This window comes from Oncorhynchus mykiss, chromosome 24, assembly GCF_013265735.2.
Source record: "Oncorhynchus mykiss isolate Arlee chromosome 24, USDA_OmykA_1.1, whole genome shotgun sequence".
NCBI classification, from domain to species: Eukaryota; Metazoa; Chordata; class Actinopteri; order Salmoniformes; family Salmonidae; genus Oncorhynchus; species Oncorhynchus mykiss.
In genome coordinates, this window is record NC_048588.1 from 3,709,199 (window position 1) to 3,728,945 (window position 19,747).

The 19,747-nt window shown below is 45.8% G+C and overlaps 1 protein-coding gene across 1 annotated transcript; it reads left to right on the plus strand.

Annotated features, from left to right (window-relative positions):
- The first annotated feature begins 1,283 nt into the window (after window positions 1–1,283).
- On the plus strand, window positions 1,284–12,103 carry LOC110503500 (rho-related GTP-binding protein RhoU). The gene is made up of 3 exons (XM_021581838.2): window positions 1,284–1,759; window positions 3,797–3,855; window positions 9,602–12,103. The coding sequence occupies exons 1-3, from the start codon at window positions 1,543–1,545 to the stop codon at window positions 10,055–10,057; spliced, it is 732 nt and encodes a 243-aa protein (XP_021437513.2). The 5' UTR covers window positions 1,284–1,542; the 3' UTR covers window positions 10,058–12,103.
- The last annotated feature ends 7,644 nt before the right edge of the window (window positions 12,104–19,747 follow it).

Consider the following 19,747-nt stretch of genomic DNA (forward strand, 5'->3'; position numbering starts at 1 on the left):
GGCTTTTTTACCACAGGGAGGCGACAAAAGCTAACGCATGTACTGCAACAGTCATACTGTGTCACAGATTCATCGTGAAGGTGTCACTCCATTTTGATTGATGTTTTGAACACGACACTTACACTTGATGGACAGCCAGTTGGGATACTGTGAAGTCGCCTTGATTGGCGCCTTGACAGTGACTCTGCAGAATTGAATATGCAGATATCCACGAGGCTGAGATATCTTTAGAATTGGTAAAGGGAAACCCCAATGGTAAAGTTAAACAGAAATGACGGAATCGACGGCAAATGCAGTACTGCCTGCTCAAGGCTCAAATATAGCGTTGTAGGCGACATAATTTATGGGCCTAGTCCAAACTCGACCATGGGCCTCACTGGAGTTTCAGTTTGTACTTTATTTAAAGGTCGGCACGTGACAGAAGGATATTGGGCCTTTTAAACTGGGCTTACCTTGACAAGTCTCGACATGCCCTGACCTCAAACGAGGTGTTATTAATGTGTATTAGGCCTAGTTTGTAGGCACATAGGCGTTTGTCTTTCTGTTGAATCTGTTCTCAATGTCGGCCATTTAAATAATATTGTATCAGCCTAAATCTGTCAAAGGTGTGCCACACTCCCTGTCAAACATGTTGAGTAGGTAGGGTGTCAAAGAAATGTCTCCTTTCACAACTAACTGCTTGACAACGCCAATTAGCCATGGGTAGGGCCAACATTTTTTTGTAGAATTATGTTTTGAGTTACTGGCCCTCCTTTGAAAGAGTTAGCAGGTAAATTCCCAAAGGGGCAATGCATGTCAAAGCTCTCCAAAGGTTGCCTTTCAAGTTTTTCTCTTCGTGTATAGGAACAGGGAATGGTGGGCTACACAAATGCATGTCTATTAATTATGTGAGGTGTTCAATATACTACATTTGAAGACAGAACACCAGGGTTCTCAAATTCTGAGCAGAAAAACACACATATATATACATACATATGATCATTTTCGCTGTTGGACATAAAAGACTAAAATCCTCATTAAATCAGCACAAAGTTATTTTAATTTAGGAAATCTGTTCCCAATTTATTTATAACTATGTTCAGGTCCCGACCATCCGCTCAAGGAAAAATCTGCCCAGGGCTGAATGTAATTGGGGACCCCTGCAGTACATAAACCTACAGGAACATGAATATGTTCATTTTGCCACTGACAGAAGGCGTGCCCATCAACTCACTTCCTTTCAAAGCGCAGTGGTGGAAGAGGGGAGGGAATAGTCAAATCATGCTTGAACTTATAAAGCAGACCCTCCTCCAACGTGTAACAGATTGGAGTATTCAAAACCTGAGAGAAGTGCCTGTTTTCAACTTTTTACACATACTGAGTGTTAGTTATTTGGAGAGCACAAGACTACTGCTTTGAATTCTAACAACAACAACAAAAAAACGACTATAGACCAACCTGTCTAATTGACAAATATATTATAGGCTACAGAACACATTTTCATGGTGCTCTCTTTATTTGCTCCTACTGGAGTAAGGAAAAGGTGTTCGTAACCAGTGCTGGATGTCACCTCCAGTTCTAATGGATTATAACCAGGCCATGGCTCCTCCAGTGCCGCCGCACAAACCCAAAACTACCCGGCCACTCGAGGCTCAGGAGCGGGTGTTGAAGTGCGTACTGCTCGGTGATGGAGCGGTTGGGAAGACCAGCCTAGTTGTCAGCTACACAACGAATGGCTATCCAACGAAGTACGTCCCCACTGCGTTTGATGACTTTTCAGGTGAGCCAGTTAAAACCATTTATTGTGGCACTATTCTTGGAAAAATAAATAATGATAGATTAGTCTCCTACAGACATCAAATCTGCAACTTCCCAGCCAGATAAAATAAACATAACATGTTTTCTGTTGCACATTGCTACGTTTTGATTTTGACTATGGGCCAACACCCATATATTGCACATTGCTACATTGTAAAAAAGCCTTAATTGACCATAGTGGACATCTGTTACATTGTAACGGGGAAATGTGCTGGCTCTGTCTTGCAGCCACCCATTCTGCGGAACGAATCACCTAACTTTTCTTGTGTCATTTTGCTGCCCTCGAGGCTAACAGCAGCGACCGTCTGTCTGCAGATATTTGTATTATTGCACACAAATTATGGGCCCTGGTCATTTTATACGCCCGGGCCTGTTGTAATTTCCAGTTGGCAGAATTCCATTTTCCAAAACGTAGCCACCAGCAAATGTTTGTCTAACGTACCGAATGGTTGAAAACTTAAACGGCATACTTGTTGAAACTAACCTCAGTTGGCAAGTGATGACAACGCCCGCCCGCACACACTGACGTTAGCGCGTCATTATCTCAGGAGAGGCCTATTCTTCCTTTTGAAGTTGTCGCTATAAACTTTGATCTCAGGAAACCTCCACCAAAACGCAATGTCTGAATGAATCTAAACTTACATGACATGATAACTTTAGGAGTCTAGGGAAGGCTTGATTAGGAAAATGTGACACCGTCTTTATGGCCCTTCAAAATGATAGATACAGCTGCCCTTACCTATCCGTTCATCAGGAATATACATCTATTATAACCATTCCATCATTCTAAACACCTAATTATACTTATGCCAAACACTATGGAAGGTTTTGAATTAGACTATTACATATTTTAATAGGCGTATACACACGAATACCCTTAGTATTCATCCCTCTCTCACTGCCCCCAGAAATCCAAGTAATAAGGCCTAAAATGAACAGAACATTCTTGTTGAACATGCTTCTCAGCAGGCAAGCATGGTTTTGGATTGCACAACTCTGGCCATTGTTGTCAGCCTTGACCTGAAAGCCGTCTCTCTGCTATGATGGAATGGACACATCTGTTGCAATGGCTCTGAGCAGAGATTGTCTTTCTCCCTCATGACAGAGAGGGATTGTGCAGTTTGGGGCCCCATTTGATGATGTCATTTATCCGTCCCTGGAATCAGAGCCCTCTTTTGAAAGCTGTTTTCTGGGCAGTTATGCAATTCCACAGGTGACACTTGGGGTAGAGGAAAGAGAGGGAGGAAGGGATGGAGAAAGAGAGAGGGAGGGCAGAGAGTTTGGGGCCCAAGTAGAATACGAGGCAGATCATATGTCAGGGATTGGGGAATGATTGCACAATAGGCGCTGGGTTTAATGAGGAGTAGTCCGATGCTGCTGCGGACTAGTCCCCACAGCTCTTTGATCAGGTGATGTGACCGTATATCCTGGGCGCCTTGTAAACACTTCCATAAGCTTCACCACATTGGGCTCTTTTGAAACATGGCCTATAATGAAACTGCTAGTGACATGACTCATAGCACTCTTCCAATCTGGAGAGAGCTATTGGGAGAGTCACTAAACAAACAAATCCGCTTAGGTTTCCTCTGTAGACAGCTTGGCAGGGCTTTCAAAGCTTGAAAGAACAGAATATGGTATGAAAGAGAGAAGTTATTGCCTTTACTTTAACTGGGCGAGTGGGTGGGCGAGACAAGACCGCCACTCTGAGTTAGGGGGATGGGTGAGCTTGCTGTTCACTGTGTCCAGGGGGTATGAAGTACGTCAAACCGGCTTGCCTTTGTTTTTCCCAGAGGATATTTTTGGTGGGCTGGCCTCTCATCTGTCAGGGGTCTCTTCCTTTCTGTGTGTGTGTATGTTTGTTTAAAGTGTCAGGTGGAGTAATGTGGAGGCAGATGGGACTATAGCCCCGCGCTGATTATTTTTTCTCTCTACCTCTCTCTCTACCTCTCTCTCTCTCGCTCTCTCTCACCCCCCCCCCCCCCCCCCCCCCCCCCAACAGCGGTGGTGCAGGTGGATGGACACCCTGTGAGGCTACAGCTCTGTGACACTGCTGGACAGGTGAGAACCCTAGCAACACTCCACATACTACACACAGTATGCTTCGACCTATTGGTGCTGCGTTCACCCCTCTCTGTCACAGGCATGTATGCCCAGAGGAAAAATTATGCTGAGCACCACTGAACTTCCTCAACGGCCATTCTCCTTCTTCTGCTTGGTTCTCTGCTTGGTACATGTTACATGATTTTAGAGTCAGAGACGGTGTTGGCTTTTGTCTTGCATGTCGTCTTTGCTGGTGGGTATTGCTCAAGGCAGCATTCTGGGGCACCGTCTTATTTCCCAGGCTCTACCACTACTCTGTGGCAGCTGTGGGGCCCGCTGGTTCTCCTGAGAATGTCTCTCTAACACCCCCCCTAGAGAGAAATGAATTCCTGGGCTTTGCTGCCACTCTACATCTGAAGTGAGATCCAGGCAAATCCATTGGCATGGGGGTTGGGAGGGGGGATTTGGGAATGGTTAGAGGCGTTAGAACGGCGGGAACTCATTAGAACAGAACAGATCTGGGTTGAAGCCACATTGTGTGGCAACCGCTAGGAGGGAGGGAGACGACGCAATCGCAGAAAGTAGCTGTTAATGCATGTTTGTTTTTTTAATCTCGTTCTGCTCTCTTCCTCTTTTCCTCCCGCCCCCTTTCTCTGTAGTTCTGCAGGCATAGGCAGGCGCGGTTGGTGTAACTGAGAGTTGTGCGCCTGAGCTCTGAGCGTCATGCTAAGCCTTTTTAACATGGTGAGATTGTTCTAGAAAGACAACAGGTTGTGAAAGCCCTGGTGTTTTCTCTCTGGGCATGGGTGGTGTCGTAATTTCACTTCTATAGCTACAACCCAGCCCAGAGAGCATAGTTTAGTTTATTAGGATCCCCGTTAGCTACTGCACATGCAGCAGCTACTCTTCCTGGGGTCCACATATAACATATGAATACATGTCTTTTACTGTTCTGTACTTTGTCAAGAACTACATAACATATTACATTAAAACATTTTTATAGGAGAGACACCAAGAGACAACAAATATACTATTTACACACTTAATATATGCATATTCTTACATACAGTACAGTTAAATATGATCTTTATAAAGAGGAGAGGCACTGTGATATATAGTTTTTTATCTGTTTTTTTTAAAGCTAAATTTGCTTTTTGCCTGAGTAACCTCTTGTGGCAGAGCATTCCACGATGACATGAGTGACGCATTAAATCTGGTTTTGGTTTGGGTACCGTGAAGAATCACATATTGGCGTGTCTCGTGGGGTATCTATGTCTGTTTGAAGTGTATGCAAATAGATTTTACAAGTGGTTAGGCATTTTCAACACACAAATGTTTCTTAAAAAGACTAGCAGAGAATTAGTACATTTCTCCTCAACCCTCAACCATGAAAGACTATCATGCATGTTGTTCATGTACAGTTGAAGTCAGAAGTTTACATATACCATACATAGCCAAATACATTTCAATTCAGTTTTTCAAAATTCCTGACGTTTAATCCTAGTAAAAATTCCCTGTCTTAGGTCAGTTAGGGTCACCACTTTATTTTAAGAATGTGAAATGTCAAAATAATAGTAGAGAGAATGATTTCTTTCAGCTTGTATTTCTTTCATCACATTCCCAGTGGGTCAGAAGTTTACATACACTCAATTAGTATTTGGCTTTAAATTGTTTAACTTGGGTCAAACATTTTGGGTAGCCTTCCACAAGCTTCCTATAATAAGTTGAGTGAATTTTGGCCCATTCATCCTGACAGAGCTGGTGTAACTGAGTCAGGTTTGTAGACCTCCTCGCTCGCACACGCTTTTTCAGTTTTGCCCACAAATTTTCTATAGAATTGAGGTCAGGGCTTTGTGATGGCCACTCCAATACCTTGACTTTGTTGTCCTTAAGCCATTTTGCCACAACTTTAGAAGTATGCTTGGGGTCATTGTGCATTTGGAAGACCCATTTGCGACCAAGCTTTAACTTCCTGACTGATGTCTTGAGATGTTGCTTCTATATATCCACATACTTTTCCTCCCTCATGATGCAATCTATGTTGTGAAGTGCACCATCCCCTCCTGCAGCAAACCCCCACAACATGATGTTGCCACCCCCATGCTTCATGGTTGGGATGGTGTTCTTCGGCATGCAAGCCTCTCCTTTTTTCCTCCAAACATAACGATGGTCATTATGGCCAAACAGTTCTATTTTTGTTTCATCAGACCAGAGGACATTTCTCCAAAATGTACGATCTTTGTCCCCATGTGCAGTTGCAAACTGTAGTCTGGCTTTTTTATGGCGTGGCTTCTTCCTTGCTCAGCGGCCTTTCAGGTTATGTCGATATAGGACTTGTTTTACTGTGGATATAGATGATTTTGTACCTGTTTCCTCCAGCATCTTCACAAGGTCCTTTGCTGTTGTTCTGTGATTGATTTGCACTTTTCGGCACCAATGTACTTTTATCTCTAGGAGACGGAACGCGTCTCCTTCCTGAGCGGTATGACAGCTGTGTGGTCCCATGGTGTTTATACTTGCATACTATTGTTTGTACAGATGAACGTGGTACCTTCAGGCATTTGGAAATTGCTCTCAAGGATGAACCAAGCTTATGGAGGTCTACAAAAAAATTCTAAGGTCTTGGCTGATTTCTTTTGATTTTTCCTTGATGTCAAGCAAAGTGGCACTGAGTTTGAAGGTAGGACTTGAAATACATCCACAGGTACACCTCCAATTGACTCAAATTATGTCGATTAGCCTATCAGAAGCTTCTAAAGCCATGACATCATTCTCGGGAATGTTCCAAGCTGTTTAAAGGAACAGTCAACTTATTGTATGTAAACTTCTGACCCACTGGAATTGTGATACAGTGAATTATAAATGAAATAATCTGTCTGTAAACAATTGTTGGAAAAATGACTTGTGTCATGCACAAAGTAGATGTCCTAACCAACTTGCCAAAAGTATAGTTTGTTAACAAGACATTTGTGGAGTGGTTGAAAAACAAGTTTTAATGATTCCAACCTAAGTGTATGTAAACTTCCAACTTCAACTGTTAGTTCTGTGTGTGCAGTTAAGGGCAAGGCGTGCTGCTTTGTTTTGAGACAGCTGCAGCTTCTTTGCATCACCTAACCATATTAACGGACAGTAATCAAGATGGGACAAGAATCAAAGCCTGAACAACTAGTATAGTTGAAATGTGTCAAAAACGCAGAACATCTTTTTATAAGAGACATTCCTCTTCCCATCTTCACTACAATTTTGTCAATATGACTTGACCATGACAACTGATCATCCAATGTTACTCCTAGGAGTTCAGGTTTATGCACCACCACAGTTGAGGTTTAGGTCTAAGAGAATGCTTTTAATCAAATGCGTTACTTTTGGTTTTAGATGTATTTAAGACCAGTTTATTGTTAATCGCCCATTCTGACAATAAGGTAAGTCCTTATTAAGAGTCTCAGTGAGCTCACTGGCTGTAGGTGCTGATGTGTAGAGGGTGCAATCATCAGCAGACATAGTCATTTTAACTTCTTGTAAGACAAGTGGCAAATCATTTGTAGAAATAGAGAAGAGCAGTGGCCCAAGTCAACTGCCCTGAGGGATACCGCACGGTACATATCTGATGTTAGAGAATCTTCCATTGAAGAATACTCGCTAAGTTCTATTTGATAAGTAACTCTCCAACCATGTGACAGCAGGTGATGTAAAGCTATAACAAGTGAGTTTTTTTCAATAACAAATTATGATCAATAACACCAAAGACTGCACTGAAATCTAACAATACAGCTCCAACTATCATCTTATTAGCCGCTTATTTTAGCCAATCATCAGTCATCTGAGTCAGTGCAGTACAAGTTGAGTGCCCTTCCCTATATATATATAAAGTATAAAGTGAAGTTCACTAGCACCGCAGGGCACTGCCAGTACTGTAAACACAATCACAACATCCAAGTTGTTTTTCCTAAGAAGACTTGACTGTGTTTGGTTAAGTGTAGAGTTCACAACCATTGGAATGAACACAAGGCCCAAACACTTCCCAGCGTACATGCACTGTAGTGAACTCCTCACAGTCGTCTTAGGGCTGAATGGATCTGTTTACTTTGTACACAACTTCTAAATCCTCCACTCTCACAGCTACAGAAAGCTGGGGCAAACACATGCAAAGTCAACAAACACTTACTGTACATATATGCACTATCATAGCAGGAGAACAAATACCGCACCCTGAGAATGCCTGAGATAGCAACTGCTGCTATGGCTGTTAGGTCATTCTCATAAAACTGTAAAAAATTTAAAATTATAAACATTTTTCACAAAATGCCTTCTTGAATCACTGAGATTAGGATCTGTACTTATCTATTGCATAATTATTATGTTTTTTTGATCAGAAATGCCTTTTACCAACAAATTCACAAAATTCACCGTAACAGTTTTCGAAGTTCCTAAAAGTAATAAACAAATCTATATTTCGAATAATTCTTTTTTTAACATTGCTCCCCCCTAATGAAAATAAAGTTAGTTAAACATAACACTGAAAATAAAAATGTCTAATGAAATTATACAATTTGAGCTCTTTAACCATTTCGATAAAGAGAAAGCCAAGTGGGGTAAAGGGGGTGTTTGAGAATAATAACCTTTAATGAAAGCATATAAGCGAATACATTAACTTAACTTGTGCCCAGCTCAGGACCACTCCTCTAAATGATCCACCATGGGTGAATAAAACGTTATTTATTAAAAACGGATTGTAGTTTTTACAGGAACTTGAAAAAGTGGTGCGGTAATGAGACACTGTTTGTATGTAATAAATATTATACTTTTAATGTCAACTTCAACTAGTAAACCATTTTTATGATTTATTGACAAACTACAACAAACAAATTTTGTTTTATTCAAATAAGTTAAGATTTAACATTACCCCCAAAAAATTCCTCTGGATGCATTTCGGTAATGTGGAATTGGGGTGAATTAAAAAATATAAAAAAATCCGGCAGAAATTAAAAATGTATTTTATAATAAGACATGTTTCCAAAAACGAAACATCTTAGTCCTCAGAATGATAGTTGATTTTTGCAGAATGATAGTTGATTTCTGCAGATGCATCATGGTTATGTAACTCAATTTGCTACAGACATTTTATAACTGGTTTCCTGAGAATTGCCTTGTTAATTAAAAAAAGTCACTCCCCGCTCAGCAAGATTGATGCATTTTGTATGTTAGCCAATATCTCTGCGCCGTCACCTCAGTTTGCAAACACTAAATTTGAAAGTATGATTTGGAAAAGAAAAGTGTGGGAAAAGACTATTCCACTCAGAGGCTACTGAAAATAAAAAAAATACCTTTCCCTGTCAGGCTTCTGAAAAGGGTTAAAGAGAGAGGGATTTGTGTCAAGTTTCTGCCAGCCTTAATCTGTGTAATCAAGGATGTGAGAGGCCCTTGTTACCCAAGGCTCTGTGGCTCCACGGTGTTCATTTGGGAGATCAGTGTGATATGAAAGAGGAGGTTACTGCTCAATATAAACAGACTTCTCTCACACGGTTTGTTATGGAGAGATTATCACCACCCTTTATTTCCACTGACATTCTGCCTGCTTGTTTTGCATTGACCTATAAAGTGATTACTGCAATGTGTTGGTGTGAAACTGGTTTGTTTGTGTGTGAACCTTGAAGTGAAATACATCAGACAGTGGAGTTGGTAAAACTCTGCTACCTAGGGATTAGACCTTGATGGATTTTATATAACATCATCTTTCTCTCTCTTTCTCTCTCTCTCTCCTCAGGATGAATTCGATAAGCTCCGTCACTTCTGCTACTCGCGCACCGACGCCCTCCTCCTCTGCTTCAGCGTGGTCAGCCCTGCCTCCTTCCAGAACGTCTGGGAGAAGTGGGTCCCAGAGATCCGCCGGCGCTGCCCTCTCACGCCCATGCTGCTGGTGGGAACCCAGTGTGACCTGCGCGAGGACGTCAAGGTGCTGATCGAGCTGGCCCGGCGGAGGGAGAGGCCCGTGGCCGAGGTGGACGCCCGCGCCCTGGCGGACAAAGTGGGCGCCGTGGCGTACGTGGAGTGCTCGGCGCTAACCCAGAAGAACCTGAAGGAGGTGTTTGACGCGGCCATCGCCGTGGGGATGAAGCACGCCGATAGGAGGGCGCGGCGGGAGAGGAAGGTGCGCAGCACGGCCGATAAGATGAAGACACTGTCCAAGTCGTGGTGGAAGAAGTACGTCTGTATCCAGTAGAGAGAGAAAGAGGAGAGGGGTATCGACTAGGACTATGAAACTGGGACTGGAAACGTGTTCAGATGAGCCTATGTTGTTCATATAGATTGAAGGACTTCTGCTCCTCTCAGATGACCCCACGTTTTCAAAATTAGGGTTGCAAAATACCGGGAACTTTCAATAAATCCCCTGGTTTTCCCAAAATCCCATTTGGAGGATTCCCGAAATCAGAAGGGAATAAGCAGGGAATCCAGAATCTTCCAATTAGGATTTCTGGAAAACCAGGGAATTTATTAAAAGTTCAGGGAATTCTGCAACCCTAGTCAAAATGAATGGAGTGAGGGGATGGACTAGGGAGTGAGAGTGTCTCAAGTTGGAGGAGATCCACTGATTGGTTGTTTGCAAAGAGACTGACAGGACTGTGCTCCAACCACTCCCTGTCTTTTTGAGCTGGTCTGAACTCCTTTGAGCAGAGTGCTATCACAGAAGATCAAGGAGTAAAACCATCAACATGATTGACAATGCAATGGAGCAAAGAGCGAGTTGAACTCGGAGCAATAAGGACTTTTATATGAACTGATGGGTGGGGAGGGGAAAAGACTGGGATGTACTCTAATACACCACCCTTTAAAAAAAGATTTAAATACTATATCATGATGTGCTGCATAAAGTAGGTATCCCCCCATCATCATACCTGATATATGTTCACATCTTTTATGCGATCCACATGACTCTGTAATCAAACAGCCGATAGATCTCATTGGTAGAGCTAGACGGAAACAAACTGAGGGACTAACATGGCATTCAACTCAAACTCAAACCAAACGGCACTACGATATGAATACAGCTACAATACATTCATATCTACAATCGTACCAATTGAATTTACAGACAAGACTTTAGGGGCATTGATAAGGGACTTTTGCACCGATTCCACCTGGCCCTGGTCATCACTGTCAGCAGCATGACCTGGCCCCATGGTCCTCTGGTGGTGGTCACTCTGTCATTGCCAGTAAAAAGCCAGGAGTTGGAGGGTTAAGCCTGGTGTGTGTGCGTGTGTTTAGGGGGTGCATATTTATGTGTGTATGTGTTTAACCACATGACCGTCTGAGGTCCTTAGCCCAGGTTGTGTCTGTCTGTCTGCTGCAGCGCTACATTGTAAGTGTCTGTTGATACAGCTGCTGCCACTGTCAGCAGACCACACAGTGAGGGACTGGGCTCCCCAGACAGAAAAGAGCTCCTCATCAATACACATTAATGGTCAGACCTTAAAGAGCGCTCTCAACAATACACCCCCCCCCCCCCCCCCCATTGATCTCCACTCAACCTACTTTAACTGGAGAACTCGGCGGTTTCCATCCAATAGCCACTCCTCAACTGATGGGAGTCTGTAAGCCGTTGAGAGCGTTGTCTCACTCTGCCGGAGTGAGGAGATTAGATTGAGGAACACAAGGTCATCGAGTGGTGCCACTGTAAATTGCACTTATCACGCTTAACCCAAATACTTTGTTGGAGTCGTGCCAATGATGCCATGCAATGGCCTTTGGACTGCACAGGGTCTGGTGCCTCTCTTTGTCATTCGAAACGTTTGATTTTCACCCTTCAGTGAGAGTCGCAAGGTCACTCCGCTGTTGATCACTACATTTTTGTAATTACAGAACTATATTGAGTTCACTGGCGCTCGTTCTCCTCTCCAGCAACCTCATGATAAACGGAGCGAATCGCCAACGAACCCAATCGTATTTGCTTCTTATTTTTCAGAAGCCTGTCTGTACGCTCTCTGTGTGTATCCCTTTATTTGGGGCATCAACTATAAAATGCACAGCCACTGATCAACCCTACAAGCAAATGTATGATAAATTAAATGTATATTTTGTCTAACAATATTGTTTTTTTTGCAAGGTAATTTTGTGTACATTTTGTTCTGTTTCCATCACCAACTATCCCTAAACACCCTAAATGGTGCCGAATGAGACAGAAGTGTTTCACTTGCAGTCTGATTACTGTCAAGGACTGTTTATAAAAGCAACAGAGATCTAAATAAATGTGAAATCTTAACAAAAAACATGCCGTGTATCTGTGTTTCTATACGTTTGCAGAGAGATATGCTATCTTTTACCCCGCGTGGAGTGTGTGAGGGATTGAATGAATCCTATCTCCCGTTGAGTCTAAAATGAATGCTGGTGACGCTCCGTGTGAGGTCAAAGGTAAAAACACTATGTAAATGTGTGTTGAGGAGCATTGTGTTCGTCAACATCAATCGCACCCTCACTGTTTCAAGAATGTGCTCGAGTTGTGGTGGATGATCATTGACAATCGTGTCTCTTACAGGAATGGCTCTTTTGGTTCTCCTGAAGGAAAAAAAACAACTCGCCTAAAAACTCTACAATATTATCCATGACAATCCATCAATACAACTGAACAGTTAGTAGTCATGTCAGTGTTTTTGTTGCGGCGTCTATTATAAAACGGAGGAGAATTGCGGTAGAATTGCAAGAAGAGAACGTCTTCCTCCACGTCGCCACGGTGGAGATAATGGGTCGACAATTACAGCTGGTTAGAGTCTGTTGTTAAGCTGTAATGATATCTTGAGAGTTGTTGTGTGTGGGCGGCAGTTGGGTGTGCGTACAGAGTCTGGTGACGGTGCGGGTGAAACGGAGGTAGGCGTTGGGCCAGTGGTTTAATTATAATGGTTACAATGGTTTCCTGGGAGCTGCACTGGTAGTTTGACACAAAGCTGTTGTTTTTTGTCTCTCTCAGAAGGAGCCATTGCATTGTGTCCTGCCTTTGGTAATGGTGATAAGCAGTATGGTAGAAACAAGGCAGTACTTATACTTAGCTGTCAAAATCTACCTTTGGGATATACTGTATAGCTAGACCTTTTCAGATAGGAATCCTGAATCCAAGTGTCGGTCACAGCGAAGAAAGAAAAAGGAAAAAGATTTACAGCGCAAGATGAAACACCCTTTCTGTTTTCAGATTTGACTGTTGTTGATTGATGGTGAGCAACTGTCCGATTTAGAAGACCTCTGAAGTATTGTGAGAGGAGAAAACATGTTCGGTGCCATCTGGAATGTCAATAAGTCAGACGTCATAAAAGGCCATGTACAGTGCCTTCGGAAAGTATTCAGACCCCTTGACTTTTTCCACATTTTGTTACGTTACGGCCTTATTCTAAAATGGATGAAATATAACAATTATCAGCAAATTACACACAATACCCCATAATGACAAAACATTTTTGCAATGTATGTATAACAAAACTAAAACAGAAATGCATTATTTACGTAATATTCAGACCCTTTGCAATGAGACTCTAAATTGAGCTCAGGTGCATCCTGTTTCCATTGATCCTCCTTGAGATGTTTCTGAAACTTGATTGGAGTCCACCTGTGGTAAATTCAGTTGATTGGACATTCATGTACATACAACCTCAATTGGGCCGACCAACCAGTGCTCCCGCACATTGGCTAACCGGGCTATCTGCATTGTGTCCCACCACCCGCCTACCCCTCTTTTACGTTACTGCTACTCTCTGTTCCATCATATATGCACAGTCACTTTAACCATATCTACAACCTCAATCTGTTATGGTGAGTGAATGAGGACCCAAAAGCGAACTAACTTAAACAGAGCTTCTTTAATAACCAAACATAGGTAGGCTCAGATAGACCGGCAGATTCCGACAGGACAGGACAAGGTTACAGCAAACATGACGATAGTCTGGCTCAGGCATGAAACACAACAAACAAGAATCCGACAAGGACAGGAACAGAAACAGAGAGAGATATAGGGACCTAATCAGAGGGAAAAAAGGAACAGGTGGGAAACGGGGTGAATGGGTAGTTAGAGGAGACAAGGAACAGCTGGGGGAAAGCGGGGGAGAAAAGGTAACCTAATAACGAGAGGGAGACAGGGTGAAGGGAAAGGACAGAGACAAGACACAACATGACAGTACATGACAGTACCCCCCCACTCACCGAGCGCCTCCTGGCGCACTCGAGGAGGAAACCTGGCGGCAACGGAGGAAATCCTCGATCAGCGCACGGTCCAGCACGTCCCGAGAGGGAACCCAACTCCTCTCCTCAGGACCGTACCCCTCCCAATCTACGAGGTACTGGTGACCACGGCCCCGAGGACGCATGTCCAAAATTCTACGGACCCTGTAGATGGGTGCGCCCTCGACAAGGATGGGGGGGGGGGGGGGGAAGACGAGCGGGGGCGTGAAGGACGGGCTTGATGCAGGAGACAAGGAGACATGGAAGACCGGGTGGACGCGACGAAGGTATCGCGGAAGAAGAAGTCGAACTGCGACAGGATTAATGACCCGAGAAATACGGAACGGACCAATGAACCGCGGGGTCAACTTGCGAGAAGCCGTCTTAAGGGGAAGGTTCTGAGTGGAGAGCCAAACTCTCTGACCGCGACAATATCTAGGACTCTTAGTTCTACGCTTATTAGCAGCCCTCACAGTCTGCGTCCTATAACGGCAAAGTGCAGACCTGACCCTCTTCCAGGTGCGCTCGCAACGTTGGACAAAAGCCTGAGCGGAGGGGACGCTGGACTCGGCGAACTGAGATGAGAACAGCGGAGGCTGGTACCCGAGGCTACTCTGAAAAGGAGATAGCCCGGTCGCAGACGAAGGAAGCGAGTTGTGGGCGTATTCTGCCCAGGTTAGCTGTTCTGACCAAGACGCAGGGTTACGAAAAGAAAGACTGCGTAAGATGCGACCAATAGTCTGATTGGCCCGTTCTGCTTGACCGTTAGACTGGGGGTGAAAGCCGGAAGAGAGACTGACGGAAGCCCCAATCAAACGGCAAAACTCCCTCCAAAATTGAGACGTGAATTGCGGACCTCTGTCCGAAACGACGTCTGACGGAAGGCCATGAATTCTGAAAACATTCTCGATGATGATTTGTGCCGTCTCTTTAGCAGAAGGAAGCTTAGCAAGGGGAATGAAATGAGCCGCCTTAGAGAACCTATCGACAACCGTAAGAATAACAGTCTTCCCCGCTGACGAAGGCAGTCCGGTGACAAAATCTAAGGCGATGTGAGACCACGGTCGAGAGGGAATAGGAAGCGGCCTGAGACGGCCGGCAGGAGGAGAGTTACCGGACTTAGTCTGCGCGCAGACCGAACAAGCAGCCACGAAACGACGAGTGTCATGCTCCCGGGTGGGCCACCAAAAACGCTGGCGAATGGAAGCAAGCGTACCCCGAACGCCAGGGTGGCCGGCTAACTTGGCAGAGTGAGCCCACTGAAGAACGGCCAGACGAGTAGGAACGGGAACGAAAAGAAGGTTCCTAGGACAAGCGCGCGGCGACGGAGTGTGAGTGAGCGCTTGTTTTACCTGCCTCTCAATTCCCCAGACAGTCAACCCGACAACACGCCCCTCAGGGAGAATCCCCTCGGGGTCAGTGGAGGCTACTGAAGAACTGAAGAGACGAGACAAAGCATCAGGCTTGGTGTTCTTAGAGCCCGGACGATAAGAAATCACGAACTCGAAACGAGCGAAAAACAGCGCCCAACGCGCCTGACGCGCATTAAGTCGTTTGGCAGAACGGATGTACTCAAGGTTCCTATGGTCAGTCCAAACGACAAAAGGAACGGTCGCCCCCTCCAACCACTGTCGCCATTCGCCTAGGGCTAACCGGATGGCGAGCAGTTCGCGGTTACCCACATCATAGTTACGTTCCGACGGCGACAGGCGATGAGAAAAATACGCGCATGGGTGGACCTTGTCGTCAGAGAGGGAGCGCTGAGAAAGGATGGCTCCCACGCCCACCTCTGACGCGTCAACCTCGACAACGAACTGTCTAGAGACGTCAGGTGTAACAAGGATAGGAGCGGATGTAAAACGATTCTTGAGGAGATCAAAAGCTCCCTGGGCGGAAACGGACCACTTAAAGCACGTCTTGACAGAAGTAAGGGCTGTGAGAGGAGCTGCCACCTGACCGAAATTACGGATGAAACGACGATAGAAGTTCGCGAAGCCGAGAAAGCGCTGCAGCTCGACGCGTGACTTAGGGACGGGCCAATCAATGACAGCTTGGACCTTAGCGGGATCCATCTTAATGCCTTCAGCGGAAATAACAGAACCGAGAAATGTGACGGAGGAGGCATGAAAAGTGCACTTCTCAGCCTTCACAAAAAGACAATTCTCTAAAAGGCGCTGGAGGACACGTCGAACGTGCTGAACATGAATCTGGAGTGACGGTGAAAAAATCAGGATATCGTCAAGGTAAACGAAAACAAAGATGTTCAGCATGTCTCTCAGGACATCATTGACTAATGCCTGAAAGACAGCTGGAGCGTTAGCGAGGCCGAAAGGAAGAACCCGGTATTCAAAGTGCCCTAACGGAGTGTTAAACGCCGTCTTCCACTCGTCCCCCTCCCTGATGCGCACGAGATGGTAAGCGTTACGAAGGTCCAACTTAGTGAAAAACCTGGCTCCCTGCAGGATCTCGAAGGCTGAAGACATAAGAGGAAGCGGATAACGATTCTTCACTGTTATGTCATTCAGCCCTCGATAATCTATGCAGGGGCGCAGAGACCCGTCCTTCTTCTTGACAAAAAAAAACCCCGCTCCGGCGGGAGAGGAGGAGGGGACTATGGTACCGGCGTCAAGAGCTACAGACAAATAATCTTCGAGAGCCTTACGTTCGGGAGCCGACAGAGAGTATAGTCTACCCCGGGGGGGGGGTGGTTCCCGGAAGGAGATCAATACTACAATCATACGACCGGTGTGGAGGAAGAGAGGTGGCCCTGGACCGACTGAACACCGTGCGCAGATCGTGATATTCCTCCGGCACCCCTGTCAAATCACCAGGCTCCTCCTGTGAAGAAGAGACAGAGGAAACAGGAGGGATAGCAGACATTAAACATTTCACATGACAAGAGACGTTCCAGGAGAGGATAGAATTACTAGACCAATTAATGGAAGGATTATGACAAACTAGCCAGGGATGGCCCAAAACAACAGGTGTAAAAGGTGAACGAAAAATTAAAAAAGAAATGGTTTCACTATGATTACCAGAAACAGTGAGGGTTAAAGGTAGCGTCTCACGCTGAATCCTGGGGAGAGGACTACCATCCAGGGCGAACAAGGCCGTGGGCTCCTTTAACTGTCTGAGAGGAATGTCATGTTCCCGAGCCCAGGTCTCGTCCATAAAACAGCCCTCCGCCCCAGAGTCTATTAAGGCACTGCAGGAAACTGACGAACCGGTCCAGCGTAGATGGACCGACAAGGTAGTGCAGGATCTTGAAGGAGAGACAGGAGTAGTAGCGCTCACCAGTAGCCCTCCGCTTACTGACGAGCTCTGGCCTTTTACTGGACATGAAGTGACAAAATGACCAGCGGAACCGCAATAGAGACAGAGGCGGTTGGTGATTCTCCGTTCCCTCTCCTTAGTCGAGATGCGGATACCTCCCAGCTGCATGGGCTCAGCACCCGAGCCGGCAGAGGAAGATGGTAGTGATGCGGAGAGGGAGGCGACGGAGAGCGCGAGCTCCTTTCCACGAGCTCGGTGACGAAGATCAACCCGTCGCTCAATGCGAATAGCGAGTTCAATCAAGGAATCCACGCTGGAAGGAACCTCCCGGGAGAGAATCTCATCCTTTACCTCTGCGCGGAAACCCTCCAGAAGACGAGCGAGCAAGGCCGGCTCGTTCCAGCCACTGGAGACAGCAAGAGTGCGAAACTCAATAGAGTAGTCTGTTATGGATCGATTGCCTTGACATAGGGAAGACAGGGCCCTGGAAGCCTCCTCCCCAAAAACAGATCGATCAAAAACCCGTATCATCTCCTCCTTAAAGTCTTGATACTGGTTAGTACACTCAGCCCTTGCCTCCCAGATTGCCGTGCCCCACTCACGAGCCCGTCCAATAAGGAGAGATATGACGTAGGCGACACGAGCAGTGCTCCTGGAGTAAGTGTTGGGCTGGAGAGAAAACACAATATCACACTGGGTGAGGAACGAGCGGCATTCAGTGGGCTCCCCAGAGTAACACGGCGGGTTATTGATTCTGGGCTCCGGAGATTCGAAAGCCCTGGAAGTGGCCGGTGGATCGAGGCGGAGATGGTGAACCTGTTCTGTGAGGTTGGAGACTTGGGTGGCCAGGGTCTCAACGGCATGTCGAGCAGCAGACACTTCCTGCTCGTGTCTGCCTAGCATCGCTCCCTGGATCCCGACGGCTGAGTGGAGAGGATCCGAAGTCGCTGGGTCCATTCTTGGTCGGATTCTTCTGTTATGGTGAGTGAATGAGGACCCAAAAGCGAACTAACTTAAACAGAGCTTCTTTAATAACCAAACATAGGTAGGCTCAGATAGACCGGCAGATTCCGACAGGACAGGACAAGGTTACAGCAAACATGACGATAGTCTGGCTCAGGCATGAAACACAACAAACAAGAATCCGACAAGGACAGGAACAGAAACAGAGAGAGATATAGGGACCTAATCAGAGGGAAAAAAGGAACAGGTGGGAAACGGGGTGAATGGGTAGTTAGAGGAGACAAGGAACAGCTGGGGGAAAGCGGGGGAGAAAAGGTAACCTAACAACGACCAGCAGAGGGAGACAGGGTGAAGGGAAAGGACAGAGACAAGACACAACTCTTGTCATGTGAAATGTTTAATGTCTGCTATCCCTCCTGTTTCCTCTGTCTCTTCTTCACAGGAGGAGCCTGGTGATTTGACAGGGGTGCCGGAGGAATATCACGATCTGCGCACGGTGTTCAGTCGGTCCAGGGCCACCTCTCTTCCCCCACACCGGTCGTATGATTGTAGTATTGATCTCCTTCCGGGAACCACTCCCCCCCGGGGTAGACTATACTCTCTGTCGGCTCCCGAACGTAAGGCTCTCGAAGATTATTTGTCTGTAGCTCTTGCCGCCGGTACCATAGTCCCCTCCTCCTCTCCCGCCGGAGCGGGGTTTTTTTTTGTTAAGAAGAAGGACGGGTCCCTGCGCCCCTGCATAGATTATCGAGGGCTGAATGACATAACAGTGAAGAATCGTTATCCGCTTCCTCTTATGTCTTCAGCCTTCGAGATCCTGCAGGGAGCCAGGTTTTTCACTAAGTTGGACCTTCGTAACGCTTACCATCTCGTGCGCATCAAGGAGGGGGACGAGTGGAAGACGGCGTTTAACACTCCGTTAGGGCACTTTGAATACCGGGTTCTTCCTTTCGGCCTCGCTAACGCTCCAGCTGTCTTTCAGGCATTAGTCAATGATGTCCTGAGAGACATGCTGAACATCTTTGTTTTCGTTTACCTTGACGATATCCTGATTTTTTCACCGTCACTCCAGATTCATGTTCAGCACGTTCGACGTGTCCTCCAGCGCCTTTTAGAGAATTGTCTTTTTGTGAAGGCTGAGAAGTGCTCTTTTCATGCCTCCTCCGTCACATTTCTCGGTTCTGTTATTTCCGCTGAAGGCATTAAGATGGATCCCGCTAAGGTCCAAGCTGTCATTGATTGGCCCGTCCCTAAGTCACGCGTCGAGCTGCAGCGCTTTCTCGGCTTCGCGAACTTCTATCGTCGTTTCATCCGTAATTTCGGTCAGGTGGCAGCTCCTCTCACAGCCCTTACTTCTGTCAAGACGTGCTTTAAGTGGTCCGTTTCCGCCCAGGGAGCTTTTGATCTCCTCAAGAATCGTTTTACATCCGCACCTATCCTTGTTACACCTGACGTCACTAGACAGTTCGTTGTCGAG